Source organism: Neophocaena asiaeorientalis, unplaced genomic scaffold (assembly GCF_003031525.2).
Source record: "Neophocaena asiaeorientalis asiaeorientalis breed wild unplaced genomic scaffold, Neophocaena_asiaeorientalis_V1.1 scaffold165, whole genome shotgun sequence".
In the NCBI taxonomy this organism is placed as follows: Eukaryota; Metazoa; Chordata; class Mammalia; order Artiodactyla; family Phocoenidae; genus Neophocaena; species Neophocaena asiaeorientalis.
This window is the reverse complement of record NW_020173918.1, coordinates 1,369,501-1,390,887: the sequence shown is the minus strand read 5'-3', so window position 1 is coordinate 1,390,887 and position 21,387 is coordinate 1,369,501. Positions and strand designations below refer to the sequence as shown.

At 41.9% G+C, this 21,387-nt stretch overlaps 1 protein-coding gene across 5 annotated transcripts in view; it reads left to right on the top strand.

The window, feature by feature from the left end:
- The window catches only part of RIPOR2 (RHO family interacting cell polarization regulator 2), a 207,993-nt gene that overhangs the window by 79,823 nt on the left and 106,783 nt on the right, over positions 1-21,387 (top strand). The window contains exon 1 of one of the 5 annotated variants that reach the window (XM_024751937.1): positions 18,668-18,873. The exons of 3 other annotated variants lie outside the window; for them this stretch is intronic. In XM_024751937.1, the coding sequence (XP_024607705.1) occupies positions 18,813-18,873 (61 nt within the window). In that variant the 5' untranslated portion in view covers positions 18,668-18,812. Of the gene's footprint in view, positions 1-18,667; positions 18,874-21,387 lie in introns of those variants that run through there. One more of the 5 variants, XM_024751938.1, reaches the window with a different exon arrangement.

The window sequence follows — 21,387 nt, the reverse complement described above, 5'->3', positions numbered from 1 at the left end:
TGGCTTCTCCCGTTGCGGAGCACAGGCTCCGGACGCGCAGGCTCAGCGGCCATGGCTCACGGGCCCAGCCGCTCTGCGGCATGTGGGATCTTCCCGGACCGGGGCACAAACCTGTGTCCCCTGCTTCCGCAGGCGGACTCTCAACCACTGCGCCACCAGGGAAGCCCAAGATAAGTGTTTTTTAAAAGTGTTGTATACGTCCCTAGACTTTACGCCTCAAAAGAGATTTAAAAAATCTTATTTACTGTGGCATTCCCTATAAATATCATTGAATGAACAAATATATCAATCAATTAATTGATATACCAATTAATTAACAAGTATATCAATCGATTAATGAACAAGTATTTCAATCAATTAACCGATCAGTTACAGATAACTTGAAAGCTAGCTCATATTTTCAAGATCCAGGAGAAATAGTAGATGCTAAATAAAACAAGTTTCCAAGGAAAGCAAGAGAAGATAGAAGCAAAAACAATAGTAGCAGTTTAAATTAGTGGAGAAAGGATAGGTTACTCAAGAAATAAGACTTGGATCACTGACTAACCATGTGGAAAAAGCTGAAGTGAGAATTCACCCACAGAATAAAAGTAATTCCACATGCAACCATGAATTGAAAAAGAAAATCTTAAAAGAGCCATGAAGAAACAAAACTCAGTATTTGATCCTGGTGTATGGTAGATCTCTATAAGCATGACGCACAGCGTAATATTTATCATGGAAAGTTAACATGGGAAGATGTTCTCTATAAGCTGAGAACTCTGTAGATGAGTTGTGAAGAGTTCAGCCTCTGAGGGCAAACTGCCTCAATCCAAATCCCAATTTCACTGCTTACTGTTATGTAACTTTGGACAGGTTACTGAGCTTCTCTGGGCATCAGTTACCTCATCTAGAAAATGGAAGTTAGCATCATAATACCAACTATGCAATGTGTTATGAGAATTCAATGAGATAATATTCATATATCACAAATACTATAGAATGATGCCTGATGGAGACTTTTTTCCTTGTAGTTTTATATATATGTTTTTAATTGAAGTATAGTTGATTTACAATATTATATTAGTTTCATAGGTATAACTTAGTGATTCAATATTTTTATAGATTATACTTCATTTAGAGTTATTATAAAGTATTGGCTATATTCACTGTGCTGTACAATATATCCTTGTAGTGACTGAACCTATTTTTATAAAGTAGTTTTATATAAAATTATGTCAGCTGGTTACATCTCAGAGGTGGGGCTATAGGTATTTTGTTTTTCCTCCTTTTAACTGTATTTTCTAATTTTTCTACAATGAGCATTCATTGCTTTTATTTATTTTTTTTAAAGTCTCTACTGAATTTGTTACAATATTGCTTTTGTTTTTTTTAACGTTTTTTGGTTTTTTGGCCGTGAGGCATGTGGGATCTTAGCTCCCTGACCAGGGATCGAACCTGCACCCCCTGCTTTGGAAGGCGAAGTCTTAACCACTGGACCGCCAGGGAAATCCCTGCACTGCTTTTAAATTAAGAAAAAAATTATTCGTAACTTTAAAAAATTATTTTAAAATCTCATTGTAGGAGACTATTTGCAGTCATGCAAAAAATATTCATCATCTGTTATAGGAGAAAAAAGGAGATTATGAAATAGTATTTACAGAATAATTTCCATTGTGTGAAAAATATTTATTTAAGGTACAGATATATACAATCATGCATGGAAAAAACAAAGAATTTACAATGTTAGCAGTGATTGTCTCTCAGTGTTTGAGTTACATGTGATTTTTATTTTCTCCCTTGTGTTTTCTTATTTTTGTAAATTTTTCAATATTGGTATGATTACTTGTGAAGCCAGAAAGAAAATGTGATTTTTTTTTTTCAAAGAAACAGCATGAACCTTGGTCAGGGAAAAAGGTAGGTTTTCATCTGACACAGCAGGGAAGAAGGAATGGGCACAGATTTAAAGGTGGGAGGGAAGGAATTGAAGAGTCACATATGACGGTCTATATTCTCTCTGAAATAGGAAGTAATACAAAGAATGGCTTAAGCTTTGAAATAGTTGTGGGGAATGAAAAGGGGCTAATTAGAGATAAATCTTAAAAAAAAAATGGGTGAGCTGAGATGAAGGGCTTACTGTGTTAAAACAAAACAAAACAAAAAACAAAACAAAACACAATAATAATGTGAGCTGTTTTGCCCGGCAGTGCTCAGAAGTGCTGGTCAGGAAATGGAGACAGACTAACCTAAGGCTGAAGAGAGGTAACAAAGGAAAATGCATCATGCATAGGAGAAGGTCTAGAAGGTCACATACCAAATTACCACCTGTGGTTATTTCCAGCTGTTGGGGTTATGGTTGTATTTTTAGTTTCCATCTTTAACCTTATTTATTTGTTTATTTATTTATAATCTATTTTTGGCTGCGTTGGGTCTTCGTTGCTGCGCTCAGGCTTTCTCTAGTTGTGGCAAGCGGGGGCTACTCTTCATTGCAGTGCGCAGGCTTCTCATTGCAGTGGCTTCTCTTGTTGCGGAGCACGGGCTCTAGGCTTGCGGGCTTAAGTAGTCGTGGCACGTGGGCTCAGTAGTTGTGGCACATGGACTTAGTTGCTCCGTGGCATGTGAGATCTTCCTGGACCAGGGCTCAAACCCGTGTCCCCTGCATTGGTAGGCGGATTCTCAACCACTGCGCCGCCAGGGAAGCCCCATTATTTATCTTTTTCACAATTAGCAGATATTGTTTACTGCCACAAAAAATTATTTACATTATTTTTTGGTAAAAAAAGATAAAATTATTAAACCATACAAGCAAGTATATAAAAATTAACCCTCCCTGCAGAAATTATCATCCAGAGGGAATCATTTGTTAACATTTTGGCCAACATCTTTTTCTCTAAGCACATATACACACACGTGGTTGATTATGTCACCTATGACCTGCTCTGCAAATCAGAATATAAAAGTCACAACTCTTAATTTTGTTGTTTACTATTTGCTCAAGGCCACATATGCCACATTAGGGGGAAACCCCTGAAGTTCTGTCCAGCCACCAAGTTGTCTAAAAAATCTCATGGACTTTCTCATTCCAAAGGGCATAAATTTTGCTATCAATGCCAGGCATCGAGGGAATTAGAAAATGTCATCAATCCTATTCATGCTGTTCATTTTGTTGCCACAAGATGTCGCTGTTGAAGACGGGGCCTGTACAGTTCAACAGGTGTGACTCCTCTTGTTACACTGAGGGGTCCTTGCTCACCCCAGTACTCACCTGCCCTGCTAGGGTGTCTCAGCTTGGGCTCCAAAGTTAGAGTTTCCCACTGCCCAGTAAGCAGTCTGCCAAGGATAACAATTGTGCCAGGGTGTTTGGGTCTGAAGACACTGAGTAGAGATAGAAAATATTATTGAGAAAGGAAGGGCCACATGCTGAGTTCAAGCCAGTCCTGCTCTGTGTATTCTTAGGTGCTTGTGTTGAGTCCAAGTCAACACCGTCTCCTCAAGGTAACTTTATTCTGGGAGTTTCACTGTACTTCCCCACTAATTCTAATACCCAGCATTTTCCCCTACTGCAATATCACATCAGCTGTAGGGCGACTAATTATTTACATACGTATACATCTTCCTTTCTAGACAAAAAACTTTTGTAAAGCAGACAGCCTACATTATTTATCTCTGTCCAGTGTTGCGCTGGAGACAGCTCATGCCTGCTCACAAGAGCCAATTGTTAAATTTTCAGAGATGTTGTGAGTTGATTGTTGAAACAGCTATTTAAAATTAAATTACATGAATGTAAAATTGAATAAATTATCTGACAACAAACTTAGTAAGTACTCAAAACTTATCACTTCCTAATTACCGCCATTTAACTAATACCTGTGTACTTGAGGTTTTGCATCTATTGTACCTGGAGGGTGGAAACACTATATAATGGTGTGTTCCTGTGCGTCTCTTCCCAGCTTTGTGTTCAGTGATGCCATCCATGTGGGGAGTTTGAAATCAGCCACGGTGGGAGTATTTACACTATGCAAACCAACAAACACTGCACATCATCTCCCCCACCAGAGGCTAGTTCTTTAACTTTTGCAGCATGTCGGTATTCCCAGCAACTAGAACGGCAGGGTGCCCAAATGTTGGGTGGATGGATGGATAGATGGACAGATGGATGGATGGATGATGGGAAAGAATAATGGATGAGGGGAAAGTTGCAGAGCCTTGGAGGCAGGAATAACACCCACAAGAGGATGTTAGCTAGGTGGGGTATTTCATATTCCGCTCTTTTCCTTGCAGCCTGCCCAGCCAACAACCTCAGTTGTTCTATTTCCTTCTTTCTTAGGTTTCTTATGTTGTGTTCTTTCATATTGTGCAAAAGAGTGCAATACAGTACAGAAACTGTAGTCATTCTATTTCTGAATTCAACGTTGCTTCATCACGTTTCAAAAGAGGCAGACATTTTCCATTCTAGCTCATTCCACTGGAGATAGTGGTGTGGCAATACACACTGCAGAATACAGGAAACTCCACGTTTACCACTCACCACATATTTACAAGTAGATCCAGCGGAAGGTAAGCAGGGGTGGAGCCCTTTTGTGGCAAGGTTATTTTTACCACAAGTTCCGTTCACATGTGCCATCTATCCCAGTGAGTACAAAGAAAAAGGAACTAAATATTACTACTGAAGCAGGGTAGTCTCTGTGTTAAGGACCAGTGAAAATCTTATCCAGAAAATGCAAGAAGGAAGGAAGGTCTGAACTTTTTCTCAGCAAACCTTCATAACGTGCCCTATCATGAAATTTCCCTTATACCAGTTTTTAATGTTTCTACTGAGTCTTTTATATAGTTTTCTTTTAGGGCGTTAAAAAGAGGAGAGGAACCAGGAAAAAGCACCAGAGGGGCAGATGCCTGGGGCAAAGTGGTAGAGAAACATTTATTATAGTTATAAACACCTTGCTTTGGATTTCTTTATTAAACACCACTGAGGGATCCTTTTATGGAAATCTTACCTTTGTCAATAAAATTTGAAGATATCTCCTCCAGGAGTTGACAGGTAACATTGTGTAAAGACATCTATTTAACTGTAGAACTCATGGATTAGCTAATTAATTTACATGAAACAATATCTGTCAGTCCTTCTCTGCAGTACCTGCAGAGGGGTCTGCAGTACCTGGAAGGCAACACAGATCCTTCCGAACATTAAAAGCCAAATCAGGCCCTGTGTGATGTTTGTGCTTCCACCCCATATTTGGAAGTGGGGTAAAGTTCACTCGCAGGCAAAGCTGTGTTCCCAACCATCCTAACACCAGCAGGTGACCTGGTGACCACCTGCTGCTCGCCCAGGTGTCATTCCACCCGTTAATAGGAACCTTCTAAAATCTCTGATCACAATGAGATTAGAGAACTTCAGGGAATCCGTTACTTATTCATTTAGAAAATGTCTGTGGAGCGCTGGTTCCCACTGGGCTTGAAATGAAGATGCCAAGGTCTTGCTTGACCTTTGCTTTCTGGGAATCTCCAAGTCTAGCAGGACAGCCTGGATTCAAAACAAATAAATATGACCTAGATCCTGCAGCTTCAAGTCATATGCTTGCACTGTGTTCAGAGTTCAGCACAGAAAACGAAAGATTTGAGAAGTGAGCCCCAATGCAGCAAACCCTACTCACTCACCCCTGTCCCCTTTGCCTGTTAGATATCTCCACTTTGGGGCTTTTTTTACATGAATATATTTTCTTTTCATGTATATGGAGCAGTTCAGCCATCCCTGAAAAACTTCTCCGGCACGGCTTCCACAATCTTGACTCACTTGCTCTTTGAGAGCGTTTTGACTTGCTCTGGCGACTGTGCCGCGTCACGGGTGCCCTGCTGCCCATGCATCTATAGCTCCTTTGTCCTAAATCTCCCCATCAATAACTTGAGGACAGTCATACTGAACTCCCTTTCTTACCTCTTAGGAAACTCAGAAGAACAAGCGACAGACACTCCTAAATTCCTTCGGAGAAAAGTGCCTTCATCGGTATTAAAATTCTCATCGCAAAGGAAACCATGAGATCCTAGGGGTGTGCAAAAGCTAAGTCAGGGCCCAAATTTTCCTGAGGGTGAGGAGAGGATTGTGGGAGGGGAGGGAGGGAGGAAAACAAAAGAAAGAATCTTGCTTTTAATATGTACAGTATTGACTTTCTCCCCTCACAGAGTTACCTGGTCCAAACTGGAACTTAACAGAATTATTATTATCAGATAATATCTATAATCAATAATAGATCATGACTTTTGCAAAAAGCTTTTATTAGATTCTGTTCAGTGAAAGAAACACTACTAGGTGCTCTTCCAGGACCATCTGGTGCTCAGCTCAGCACCCTGTTCCGTACAAACATCAGGGACATGTGTAGGATTCTATACATAACGACCGAGCCATGTGGATGAAACGGGCAGCTGGTTGCATGTGCAGGTTTTGACACTAGGTCACACCTTGGTCAAGAAGTTGGGCAGAGCGTAGAACTTCCCCTTCTCCTCCCTGCTCCCTCCACCCTACCCACACACAGTCCTTGACACCTCCTCTTTTTTGTACTTTGTTAAAACTTTGGATGAAATTTTATGAGAAAATATCTCACCCATCATTCTAACATTTTCCCAGCAGCTACTCCTCCCACGGGGTGGGCTGGTGCCCCCCCACCCCTCCCCCCATCGAGGGCAAAGAAGACCTGTCCTCCTGAGCTCTTGCTAACCTACTTCTGACCTCTGGGTCCTCTCTTCCACCTCAAGGTGGTTCAGGAAGCCCCTGCCCCACCACCACCCCGGGTTTCCATGATATTAGAAGATGGGAAGCTGACGTTTATACTGCCTTTGGCTTCTGCCAAGTCCACGCTAGAAGAAGCCCACCCACTCACCTTCATTTACCCCGACCCATTTTCTCCAAATGTGCTTGCTTCTTCGCTGACGGAATGACCAGAAAGCTGGCCCAACTGAACCACTTCACAAAAGCTGACTGTAAGGTCACCTGAGTAGCACAGAGACCCTTTCCACTGAGACCCTTCCCTTAGACCCTATGCCTTGAGGCTGAACTTTTAAGGATTTGGGTTTATAGATCGTGGGTACCTCGGGGTAATGGAAGAAGTCTCTAAAATCTGCAGTAGAAACGACTCTCAAAACCTTCCCGCTCATGACAGTTTCATGAGGTTTGTGTTTTGGGTTTTGATTCCTGTTTTTTGAAGGGCTGGCTGCTTTCCGCTCACCTCGCACTTGAAGCTGCAGTGCTTTTATCTTCTTGCTTTCTTTCTCCTCCTCTGGTATCATCACATTCTCTGGTCTACGCCCTTGTTTATAAGTCTAGGTTCATTGATTCAGCTCTGTTTGTGGTCTCAGAGAGGATGGGTGGCACTTTTCAACCTGTTATCACACCTGATATGGCTCTAGGAAAAGAAACAAAAAATTGGTCTTATGTTGAAGAGGTAAGTAAGAGGGATTGACACAGCTGTGCAGAGATGAAACAAACCATAGACTGTTTTTCACACCTCTCAGCTGAAAAGAAATCAGAGAGCAAGAACCAGAGGGAGCATGACAGAGAGAAGAGGAAAGGGGAGTCCAGTGCCTAAAAATAAAGATCCCTTGGTCATAACAAAGTTTCTCCATGGGCAACCTGAACTCACAATTAAAAGGGAGATTATTAAAAAATATGCAGACTGTTCAATAACTCCAAATTCCCATGTGCGATAATTTGAGAGAGACAGAGAGAGCCACCCTTGAGAGGAAGCTAAGCTCATTCCCTCACTGCTTCAGGTTATGGCCATGGTCAAGTATTGTGTTTAGAATCAAAGCAGCCTTTTCTTCTCCTCTTCTTCCTCCTCCTTTTTTCTTTTCTCTTTCCTCTCTTTCTTCCCTCCTCATCTTCTGCCCTCTCCCCCTCCCTCTTCCTCTCTCCATCTTCTCCTCCCTCTCTTTCAGCTAGCTTTGTTTTTAGTTCGAGGGAAGAGACGAAACCATAGCCCCCCCTTTTTCACTGAAGTTCAAGGCTGCTCATTGACCTGTAAAGCGTCAGAGCTGGATCACCCTCCTTCTCTACCAGCTTGCTGCTATGTTTTCAGGGAGGGGAGGGAAGTAGCTGTTGCTACTCCACTTCTTTAGAGGGAAAAGCTTAAAAGCCACCATTGAGCTGGTAGATTGGGAACATTGGAAAGCGAGAGTTAGGAGATGGGAACTGAGTCCCTCCTGGGCAAGACTGTGCCATTATTTGGAAGAGGGGACGCATTGCATTGTCTTTCCTTTTACTCCATGCTCTGTTTTCACTGATTCTCTTAATTGTGATTTACACTTCAAAACAAAACATTAAAGGAGGAAGGAGCCTGCAGAGAAACAAAGGAGGAATCATGATTTCTTCATCTATAACTCTCCATTTTCTCCATCCAAATAACTCAGTGCATTTAGGTCTTTCTGGGTGCCTGACAAAACAGGTTTGAAGCTTATCTAAGATGAGCCAGGAACTTGGGAATCAGAGTTTAAGCATGTCAAGGGTTTATCCAGGGCCCAACTCTGTCCTGTAGTGTTCCTACAGCACCCAGAGCCGCATTTCTGAATTTCCAGGAGGGCTAAAATTTCAAATCAAGGAGCGTTCTTCCCCCAGAACCTAAAAAAAAAAAAAAAAAATGCAGTCTGGAAGTATTTTCCTTCCAAAAGAAAAATGTTCTGCCCTTAGCCTCATGCTTTCCTTTTTTTTCTCTCCTCTCCCTCCTTCCCTCCCTCCCTCCCTTCCTTCCTTCCTTGAATGTGGTCTCTGAAAGATCTCTTTTCCCAGGTTGTTTTTCTGTCCTCTGTATAGTCAGGAGTCACTGAGACATATCTGTTAAAGAGAAGCCACACTGGGAAGAGTTTTCAAAAACATTTGGCCAAAATCAGAACATAGCAAGTCCCAAATTTCAACTCCTAACTTTCGTTGCTATCATTGAGGAGAAGAAATTCTGAGGCTAAGAAGAAACCGGTCAAGAGATGAATGGGTCACAACCCACAAAGCTAGTACGTTTAAAGGGATGGAGCTGCCAGGCCTTCCCTCTGCAGATACCCAGAGGCCGTGGGCCCCAGCTTCCATGTGGGACACCCGACCATGGCCCCAGGTCCTACAGGGCCTGCTGCAGGCCTGCTGCACTCAACGTGGGATCTGTACCAGGGGTCTTTAACTGTCTAGTTTTTGAAGCCCAAAGTAAATTTTGGGAAACTATGTACCTTTGTATACCTAAAAATTTTTATTATAAGTTTTAAAATTTACAAAGGATGTAATTTATGTAATTTAGATGATCATTAACATATTGGACTTTTAAAAAAAGAATTTCTAGTTTAATATCATCAGTATCTTAGCTCAGTATAAGGCTCTAAGTTAGGCAGGTAGGATAAATCGATATTCCAGAAGGACTCTTAACTAATGAAAATCTATCAGGAAACTGATGGTACGTTTTATTAAGAATGTTAGATACATCCCAGAAGGTGCTGCTGTTCCAACCACACCACAGAGTTTGACTTGAGCCCAAGTTTGGGACAATTTCCCTTCTTATAATGTAATGTATTTTTATTACATTAAAATAATAATGTAATATTATTACATTATTAATAATGTAATATTATTTGAAACTCTTTTTTGATCATTCTATCACATTTCTCTGTCAGAAAAAAATATATGTATACATAAATCTTTCTGTTTTTTATTGAGGTATAATTGACATACAATGTTATATTAATTTCAGGTACATAACATAGTGATTCGACATTTATATAGATTATGAGATGATCACCACGATGAGTCTAGTTACCATCTGTCACCATCTTAAGTTATTATGATATTATTGAGTGTATTCCCTCTTCTGTATATTACATCCCCATGACTCATTTATTTGATAACTGGGAGTGTGTGCCTCTTAATCCCCTTCACCTATTTTGCCCATCCCCCCACTCCAGTTGCCCACCTCTGGCAACCACCAGTTTTTACCCTGTATCTATGAGTCTGTTTCTATTTTGTTTTGTTTGTTCATTTGTTTTGTTTTTCTAGATTCCACATATAAGTGAAATCATACAGTATTTGTCTTTCTCTGTCTGACATTTCGCTTAACATCATACCCTCTAGATTCGTCCATGTTGTTGATAAAGGACAAGATTTCATTCTTTTTTTATAGCTGAGTAGTATTCATTGTGTATATATACCACGTCTTCTTTATCCATTCATCCATTGATGGGCACTAAGGTTGTTCCCATATCTTGACTATTGTAAATAGCACAGCCATGAGCATGGGGGTACATATATCTTTTTGAGTGAGTGTTTTTTGTTTTCTTCAGACAATATGTTCTTGTTGATATTCTCCATCATGAGACATTCTTCTCATATTTAGTTTCCTTTAATTGTTTGAATACATTTTAAATAGATGATTTGAAGTCTTTGTCCTAGTAAGTCTAACATCCGGGCTTCTTCAGGGACAGTTTCTATTGATTGGTTTTGTTTTGTTTTATGGGCCATACTTTCTTGTTTCTTTGCATGTCTCAATTTTTTGTTGAAAACTGGACAATTTATTTAATATTATATGGGAATTTTGGAAATGAGATTCTCCCCCTTCCCTAGGGGTTTTTATTGTTGTTTAGTGACTTTTCTGAACTAGTTCTGTAAAGTCTGTATTCTTTGTCATTTGTGGACACTGAAATCTCTGCTTAGTTAGTTAGCAGTCCGCTAACGTTGGACGGAGATTTCTTTAGATGCCTGGAAACAATAAGTCTTAGCTTTTGCCAAGTGACTCTGTATGTAAGCTGGGACACACCTTCAACACTCAGCTAGGCGCTTTATAAGTTTGCCTTAACATTTATTTCCTGCTTCTGTAGAGCCTCAAGATTAGACAGAGGTGAGAGTTTATGGCCTTTGCAGGTCTTTTCTAAGCATGTGCACAGCCTGGTCATACACACAGCCCTACACGTGTTTGGCCTTCTGGATCCCCAGGAATATGTCAGAGCTTTTCAAAGCTCCCTGTGGCCATCTGTTTCCTCAGTTTTGTTTTTTTTTTTTTTTAAGAGTTTGGTTCAACTACTGTTTGCCCCCAATTCTTACCACTGCCCTAGGCAGCTTAGTTATTCACCAACTGCTTCTGATTGTTTTCAACAAGCAGGCCCAGGGAAGAGGCTCTTCACTCCAGGCAGCACTGAGTCAAGTTGAATAAAGACAGCCTTGTAAATGGGGTCTTCCAGGGAACCAAAAGACAGGTCAAATCATGACAATTTTCTGGGAAAGGGGCTTTAAAGAAGCTCCAAACCCATTCTCTAACCACTCCAGTGACTACCAGTCTGCCGGTTTCACTATATTGTTCTCTCTTGGTTTTGAAGGCTACGACACAGCTGGGGAGGCAAATCCATCCAGAGCTTTGGTCAGCCTGTCCTTCAGGCTTCCCCAGCACCTGTAGTAAGTGACCTTGAGTGTGGCTTCTACAGTTGAAAGATACCCCTAAAATGGGGGAAGGTGAACAGGAAGACTTACGAAGCCTCTGGGAGAGCTGTAATCCCATGAGGTGGGTGTCTCCTCTTGTAATGTGAAAACAGGAACACCGTTAAAATCATGTTCCTTTAGAACACGGAAGTAACAAGCCACCGTCAAGTAGAAGAATACGGGAAGGGTCAAAAGGAGAGAGGAGACACCACTCCACATTTCCTACCAACCTCCCAGAAACCTCCTTGTTGGAATCCATCTTGGCTGAACGGTTCTGCTCACCACCCGAAAGGACCCTGAGTCAGAATGACTGGCCAGAGACAACCCGGAAACTAATCCCATCACCATAAAACCCGAGACTGCGAGCCACGTGGCAGAGCAGTCCTCCTGGGTTCCCTTACCCACCTGCTCTCCACCCAGGTGCCCCTTGCAATAAAGTCTCTTGCTTTGTCAGCAAAAAAAAAAAAAAAATCATGCTCCTTTAGTCTCAGCTCCTTGTCCATGGCATTCTGCAGTTAGATACATCTTATGTGCATTTTTACAGGCAAAGTTACCCAAAGATAAGCTTATTTCTGGCTCTGTGGTATTTTCACCTTCTTTTTCTTTCTTGATTCCAAACACTCCTCACAGTTTCAATTCCTCTCTCCTACTTTGTTCTCCTTTCTGTTTCTAATACCCCTAATTATTTCAGATTCTTCTCCCTGCTCTGAAGTTTTTGTATCTGAAAATTATGTATTTAGAAATACTTTCTGGAGGGAGTAGGAAATTCTCCAGGAATGGGTACAGAGAGAAGGTTGTGAAGCCCATCCTCTATTGAAATGAAAGCCCACATTGGATGATGACATTTTCCCATCAGGGTGACTTCCTCCTCTAAGCTCTTCACAGGTGGTAATTTTTTTTCAAAACAGCAAACCATGCAGAAATGTTTCAAATTAATAAATAGCCAATCATTATAACAAATTCTCATACCACAAAATAATATCACCATGTTGATTTTCACATGTTCGACACAACACAAGCACAGTCATTTATATATTTACTTAAATGTTTCCCACTGTGCCTGAAATATAGTAGGCATTCATTTATCATTTTTCAAATAGATAGATGGATGGATGAATGAATGACTAAGTAAATGAATGAACACAGGAATGGGCAAGTAAAGCTCCTCAAAGCAAGGACTAGACCGTGCATATCTGCATACCTGGTATAGCACAAGGTGGATACCAACTGTTCAGAGTATAAAAGCTTTGCCATGTTCCTGTGCTTTTGACCTTGGTGAGTTCTGTTGTTAAACTTAGCCCAGGTTATCACAAATCAACCTTTTATTAAAATAGTTGGCTCACACTGGTTCATCCTTACTTTTGTTCTCTTCCTCAAATCCAAGTATCAGCTGTTTGCCTCAATCACTGAAGTGCAAGGTCCTTTAGTTATTGTTCTAGACTCATCTCTCACTGCTTAGTCAAAACTACTCTCTACAACCTACACCCCCTTAACTCCACCTCACTGACTTGCCTAGCTCTGAGCACTCAGTTTCCCTAGCTTTAGTCTTTCTTTTCTAGTATGGATTTGAAGAGGATCAGAATACGCCACCCCAAAATATGCCACATTGGCATTAGGATTATTTTTAGCTGAAGGCAATTCAGAAATAGCAGACACAGGGCATAAATTTCTCTTTGTAAAAGTGTTCCCCTCTCCCGTACCAGGAAGAGGAAAATGACTCTTTATCAACTGAAGGCCACTTTTATCACCAGAGATGAGATGAGTCTGCATAGCATATCTTTTTTTTTTCTTTTTCTTTTAGAACAGCACCTATTTATTAACTCACAGTTCTGTAGGTTAGGCTTAACTGAGTACTCTGCTCTGGGTATCACAAGACTGAAAACAAAATGTCAGCTGGGCGGGGCTCTGGGGAAGAAGTTACTTCCGAGTTCGTTCAGATTGTTGGCAAAACTCAGCTCCTTGCAGCTGTAAGATTAAAGTGCCTGTTACCTTGTTGGCTGTCAGCTAGGGGGTCACTGTTTGCTCCTAGAGGCTGCTCTTTGGTCCTTGCATGGGACCCCCTCCATCTTCAAGCTAGCAAAGGTGCATCAACTCCTTACACTGCAGTGTCTCTGTATAACATACCTTATTAAACAACCCTTATCTGTCATACATTTCTTAGTCTCCTTCCCCCAAGTCACTACCCCTAAGAGTCCAAACCTCCCCGCCTTTCTTTGTCTAGTCACTTCTTCACAACTTATCCCTCTTTGTTAAAATAGTATATAGCCCCCAAGTTTAACCACTTCTTTGGGATTTTCACTTCTTTTCTGTGAAACCCCCAGGCATAATACAAATGTTAATAAAATTTGTATGCCTCTTCTCCTGTTAATCCATTTTTGTCAGTTTAGCTGTTATTTATATATTTTTTCATTTTGCCCATTTTTGTGATTTATACAAGTCAACTCATATTATTTATATTTTTATGAGACTTTCTTAGTCAACATGATGTTTATGGAATGGATCCATATGGATGCATGCATCTGTAGGTCATTCATTTTCCCCCTTAGTCAACATGTCATGTATATATGCCTTCTCTCTAAGGTGATTGTGAACTTTGGGAGCAAGGAACATGTTTTCTATAATGCTGCTCTCAAGGCATTCTTAGTGGCATTTATGACTTGTTCTTTGAGATTCTTAGCTGTCTTTTTAAAATATCTAAATTGGAGGAGAAAAGATGGAGGAGAATGTCCAAAGCGTTACTGAGATTTTGTACCGAGCTCACCCTTCACCCACATTGAGCCCTCAGCCCAAGAAATGGCCCTAAACTGCCCTGTGAGAGATTTAATTTGGATAATTACAGTTGGGTATGTATGGTGTGCCATGTGCTCTGTCAGTTCCTTTACATGAATTATTCTTTGTAATCCTCAAAACAAGCCAAATGAGGAGGTGTATTAGCTTGCTAGGGCTTCCGTAACAAAGCACCCCAAGCTGGGTGGCTTAAATAACCGAAATGTATTGTTTCATAGTTTTGGAGGTTAGAAGGCTGAGATGAAGGTGTCAGGAGGGTTGGTTCCTTCTGAAGAAGGTGAGGCAGAATCTGTTCCATAGTTTCTGGTGGTTTGCTGGCAATCTTTGGCATTCCTTGATTTCTAGATCTCTGCTTTCATCTTCACATGCTGTTCTCCCTGTGTGTGTGTCTGTGTCCATATCTCCCCTTTTTATAAGGACAACTGGATTTTTAGGGGGCCCGTCCTGTTCAAGTATGACTTCATCTTAACCGATTACATCTGCAATTATCCTATTTCCAAATAAGGTCACATTCTGAGGTACTGGGGGTTAGGACTTCAACGTATGGACTTCGGTTGTGGATGGGGGAGGCACACAATTAAGCCCTTAACAGGGAGATATTATTTTCTCCATCTGAAGATAAGGAGGTAGGCCTAGCGAGGTTATGTTCACTTGCTGAAGTGGAATGGCTAGGGACCCCAGGGTTACTACGGTAACCTGGTGGTTCTGGGGTGGGAGGAAATGGAGGCAGTGCAGGTCCCCAGGAGCCACGGGGATGCTCTGGTGACCCAGATCATTGGCAGTCACTCCATAAAGCTGTTTAGATGAGAGGTAATGGGGTGAGCTTTAGAATTAGTGCAATCTGCCGCTCGCTAGCTATGTGCTCTTAGGAAAGTTATTTAAGCTCTCACCTTATTTAAGTCCCACTGCTTCAGCTGTAAAATGAGATAACACCCACCTTGTGCGGTTATGCAGATTAAATGGCACAGGACAATGGGTGAGAGACGTAGTGATCATCAGAATTGATACCTATCCTCTCATCCCAGCCACAACAAATGGAGCTCGGGTCTGCATGCAAATTTCCTACATTTGGGGCCATTTTTTGGTTTTGTTTTGTTTTGTATATAGTAAAAAAAACACATAACATAGATTTACCCTCTTAACAATTTTTAAGTCCACATTTTAAGTCCACAATGTGCACATTGTTGTACAACAGATCTCTAGAACTTTTTCATCTTGCATGACTGAAACTCTATACCTATCGAAAAACTTCCCATTTTCCTCTCCCCCCAGCCCCCAGCAACCACCATTCTCCTTGCTGTTCTATGAATTTGACTACTTTAGATACATTACATAAGGGGATTCATACAGTATTGGTCTTTTTGTGATTGGCTTATTGCATTTAGCATAATGTCCTTAAGATTCATCCATGTTATAGCATATAACAGGATTTCCTTCTTTTTTTAAGGCTGAATGATATTCCATTATATCTATATGCCACATTTTCTTTATCCATTCGCTCACTGATGGACGTTTAGATTCCTTTTACATCTTGACTGTTGTGAATAATGCTGTGATGAACATGGCAGTGCAAGCATCAATTCAAGATCTTGCTTTCAAATTTTGGGGATGTATGTCCAGGAGTAGGCTTGCTGGGTCATATGGTAATTCTATTTTTAATATTTTGAGGAACCCCCATACTATATTCCACAGTGGCTTCACCATCCTCCAGTTCAGGCCCATTTAAATTAAGTTAATTTAGATAATTAAGCACAACCCTTGACCAGAAAAGTCATTTGAGTAGGAATTGGGGTGGGAGATGGTGGTGGAAGGGTCAGAAAGGAGGAGAGCAAAGGCAATCTAGAGAAAGGCTTCAGCACCAGCTGTCTGCCTCTCAGGGTATTTCTCAAGGGGGTAAGGGCACTACTGGCCTTTAGGGCTGGACACTAAATGCCTCTCGAGCCACTGTCCCATGCATTACAGGAAGGTTACCAAGACATTAAATGTCAGTCATACCCCAAGTCGTTGTGCAACCGAAAACACCATTTCCAAACTCTCCCCTACGGATGGTCTGAACCCTGCTTGAGAGCAATTGGAGGTTCCGACAGGCCCCAGACTACATATTGTCTCTGGAAACCCCACGGCACCCAGTGCAGGGGTAAGCCCACTCCCGGTGCTCAAATAACCCTTCATGATTGACTGACTCTAGAATTCCTCTGTACACATCCTTCCTCACAGCTGGACTTCTCCAGCTCTATCTTCCATACTCTCCCCTGGGAAAAGCTGGTGTAATTTCAAGAATATGGTTAAGGGAGGAGGGGATAGTTCTTAGCTTGGAACGTAGCACCGGGAGTCTCTTCAAAAGCACTTAGTAATCCGAGATGCCACTACACACCTATTAGAATGGCCAAAATCCAGAACACCAAATGTTGGCAAGGATGTGGAGCAACAGGACCTTTCATTCATTAGTGGTGGGGATCCAAAATGATGCAGCCACCGTGGAAGACAATTTGGCAGTCTCATACAAAACGTAACCTACTCTCACCACACAATCAAGTAATCGTGCTCCTTTTTATGCACTCAAAGGAGGTGAAAATTTATGTCCACACAAAAACCTGCACATGGTTGTTTATATCAGCTTTATTCATAATTGCCCAAACTTGGAAGGAACCAAGATATCCTTCTGTAGGTGAATAGATAAACTGCGTTACATCCAGACAATGGAATGTTATTCAAAATTAAGAAGAAATGAGCTATCAAGCCCTGAAAAGACAAGGAGGAAACTTAAATGCATACTACTAAGTGAAAGAAGCCAATCTGAAAAGTCTACCTTGTATATGATTCCAACTATGACATTCTGGAACAGGCAGAACTATGGAGACAATAAAAAATCAGTGGTTGGGACTTCCCTGGTGGTGCAGTGGTTAAGAATCTACCTGCCAGTGCAGGAGACACGGGTTTGAGCCCTGGTCCGGGAAGATCCCACATGCCGCAGAGCAGCTAAGCCCGTGCGCCACAACTACTAAGCCTGTGCTCTAGAGCCCGTGAGCCACAACTACTGAGCCTGTGTTCCGCAACAAGAGAAGCCAACCGCAATGAGAAACCTGCGCACCACAACGAAGGGTAGCCCCCGCTCACTGTAACTAGAGAAAGCCCGCACGCAGCAACGAAGAACCGAAGCAGCCAAAAATTAAATAAATAAATAAATTTATTTTTAAAAAAAAGATCAGTGGCTGCCAGGGGTTATGGTAGCGGGGGGATAAATAGGCAAAGCACAGAGGATTTTTAGGGCAGAGAAACTACTTTGTATGAAACTGTAATGGTGGATACATGTCATTATCTGTTTGTCCAAGTCCATAGAATATACAACACCAAGAATGCACCTTGGACTAATGTCAACCTTGGATTCTGGGTGATAATAATGTATCAGCGTAGATTCATCAGTTGTAGGAAATGTACCACTCTGGGGGGCGGGGTGTTGATAATGGGGGAGGCTATATGTGTGTGGGGGGCAGGGTGTTATGGGGAGCCTCTATTACTTCCTCTGAATTTTGCTGTGAACCTGAAACTGCTCTAAAAAACAAAGTCTATTAATATATGTACCTATCTTTAAAACCCTACTCAATACATAAGGTTGCCAGAAATAAACACCTTGGGCCAACAACTCCCTGCCATCATCTCCGTTTGCATTTTCCAAGCTTCTGACACCTGAGACGTCTTATAACACAAAGTAGAGGGCTGGGAAACCCCAAGTGAAGTTGCAGTATCACTCAGAGATTTGTGTTTGAACCGCCATACAGAATTTAGCACACTTTGGGTGTTTCAATATAGTGATGCCAACCACTGGTACTGACGTGACAGGTCAGTGGTTAGTCCTCCCTCTGGGAGGAACTGCCTTCTGAGTTACATTTTCTCCTTTCTGCTTTAGTGATAAGTCTGAAGTATCATACTGAGTCAGTATTATAAAATGGAAGTTGTTTGACCCAAACGATTTATCCATTTATTGACCATAGATTAATTGAGTCAATAAGAGCCTAGATGTGCATTAAATCTGGTTTAAGTGTTGGAAATTTTCTAATCCTCAAATGCCAGGGGTTTGCAAAGAAAGAAAAATGCAACTATTACTGAGTGAAAGAAAAGCTCTGTCCCTCCAGATGCCTGCCTGGGTCTAGCATAGTGGCTTGCTTTCCTTTCAGATAAATTGTCATTGAAGCAAAACCAAGATAGGAGAAATGTGAACCCCCTCTCTTTCAACACTACCCATTGTGTTCAAATTCATAAGAAAGTTAAACGGCCGCCTACCTCTTTAAGAAAATATGAAAGCTGTCGCTTTGAAATAGAATTCATTGCCCTCAGACTTTAAGCGCTATCTCTGTTCAGCTCCAACCGGATCTGCAGCCCCCTTCCAAAAAGAAAAAAGAAAAAAATTCTTTCTTCTCAGTGGTGAAAATTACCCCACCTGGAATGCACTCTTCAAAAGGCTCACGAAGCCTGTTCATATGAATGAAGTTGCTTTCTCGAGGGCAGAGGCGGACGCTGCCCTCTCGGGGCGCTTAGCCAACCTGGGAAAAGGAAGTCGCCTCGGAGGAGGGCAGGGTAGCTGCTGAGGCCGCTGCACACGCTGACTGCCGGCTCCAAGATGCAGTATCTAGACTCCAAGGAGCTCCTGATGGATGAAGAGGATGATGTTTTTTGTGAAGGTAAACACGTCATTCTGGCAGGAGCCTTTCTGATCTACTTTGCTTAGCTTTGACACTGTTGGAAACTGTGGCCCGGCTTGGGTAAGGGACTTGAGGACTTTGAAAGCATCCTGGATGGGATGGCACCCCAGAAGTACACTGCAGAACCTGGGACAAGGGAACTGAATGGTTCCTCCAAATAATTTTTTTTTTTTTAAAGTCATGACCAAAGGTTTAGTTTAGGGTAGAAAATAGTACTAAAATTTCCCCTTGTCCCTCTTTTGTGCTCTCTTGTCTAACACCTTAAGGAAATAAGTCTTTCTCCGTGCTCAGCACACAGCAGGACTGCAGGGCAGCAGCTGGACAGATGGGCCGGGGATGGTGCCCCACGGTGCCATATTGCTTTGCTCTGCACTACCCACCTGTCCTTCTTTTCTCTCTCTGCCTTTGGGTCTTGCCCTCTCCACTCTTCCGTGGACTTATTTGGCACCCCAACTCTGTCTCAGTTGCCTTTCCCTTTTCCTCTTCTTCCAGGCTGGGAGGCAGCAGCCATGCTAGCTTCTGACATCAACTGCACCGCTTAGGTTTCCCCAGGTAGACCGGTGTTGTGGGATTTGACTGTAAGGGTTGCAATTTGAAATGGCTAATCTTGTAATCTACAGATGCCTCGTAATCAAATGCTGCCTATGAGGTTGGGCTGTAGGCAAGAGCTTTTCAAGAATTTGGAACTGTCTAAAGAAGTGGTATTCTGGACTCGGGACCTCATAAACTTGTTGGTTTCCGCAAGAACCGTATCTGGTAGTTTTAAAAAAACTCTTATCAAGTAATTTTTTAAAGGAGCTCTAGTAAAATTTTTTGCAGTTACCCAAGTAGTACAAGTTCATTGAAGACAAATGAAAGAGTATAGCATAATAAGAATCCCTTGTAATCTAGTCATCTAGGAGGTTACCATTACTGATGTCTGTCTTCACATTACTTTTGTTGTAGCCTCAGAAATATTTAAAACCATAATTTGGGTTTTTATCACAATTTCAAGCAGCTTAAAGAATATCTCCCCCAGCTTCCTTGCTGTTTGGCATGTTCTCAAGCTGTTGCTCTACTTGGATGACAGGTAGAGCCACTGTGACTCGAAGTTTGATCTTAGGCTCCGTTCCTCAGCTTTCACTTCTACTTAAAGATGTTTCCTCCGTGGGCTGCCCTGGTGTTACAGTGGTTGAGAGTCCGCCTGCCAATGCAGGGGACACGGGTTCGTGCCCCGGTCCGGGAAGATCCCACATGCCGCGGAGCGGCTGGGCCCGTGAGCCATGGCCGCTGAGCCTGCGCGTCAGGAGCCTGTGCTCCACAACGGTAGAGGCCACAACAGGGGGAGGCCCGCGTACCGCAAAAAAAAAAAGGATGCTTTCTCTGTGTATACATACTTAGTTACTCCCTTCAGGAGTTAGAACATGTTTACAACTAGGAAGATAAGCCTAAATGGGACAATTTGGTAATTATCTACCCAACCTCCAAAACGCAAGGCCACATTTCTTTCCCCCAAAGGGATTTTTCTCTTTTACCAATGGCTACTGTGCTAAAGAGTGCCACCTATAGACGGACAGGTGAGCGGCCCCACTCTGAGGGAAAGAATTAAGACCTCAGCAAAGCAGGGCTTGATGAGTAAGATCTCTCTCTTGAGCATTCATGATTATCAAGGTGATTATTTCAACCTCAAGAGCACGGTAAAGAGTCAAGTTGGGAGTCAGACAAGATTCCGATTCAAATTCTCATTTTGCTTCATATTACCTATGTGATTTAAGCAAGGTAATTGCTGAACTAAACCCCTGTTTCTTCAGTGGTGAGATGGGACAATAATGCCTATTGGGTTGTACAGGGTATCTTCATAATAGATTCATAACATTTGCGTTGTACTTCACAGGTGATATGCTTTGTACTTTCCAGACTGATTATCTCATTTAACTTAATCTCTAAAGATTAGAGAGAGAATCCTTGCAAGTCCAACATCCAGCATATTTGTATTCAGTTTTCAGAGTCATGGATCATGTTTGCCTATTTATGTGAAAGCTTGTCCGGGTAGTTCCTTCATTTTAAGTAAGCTCCCTGCAGGGTAATAGTCAAGAGCTTCCTCTCCAGACTTGCACTGCCTGGGCTTTGCCACTCAATTCACTCTATGACTTTGAGCTGGTTACTTAATCTCTCTCTCAGTTGACTCACTTATAAATGGAGTGCTAACTTCCTAGGATGGTGTGTGGATTAAATATTGTTACAGGGAAGGTGCTTAGAATAGTGTCTCAAACACGGTAAGCACTCAATAAATACTAATTCTGACTATGTGTGCACAAAAATGGGTTCTTAGAATAGGTTAGAAAGCAATGTATAAAAGGAATTCTGCACAGAGTTTTTTCACATGTCTGGTTAACCTAGTGTATTCAGAATAGGACTTATTACAGAAAATCAGTTCATAAACCACTTTTCAGATGTATGCCTGGCTGGAAACAGCACTGGACAAGTTGTCCGGAGCCTGGATTGTAGCCCTGC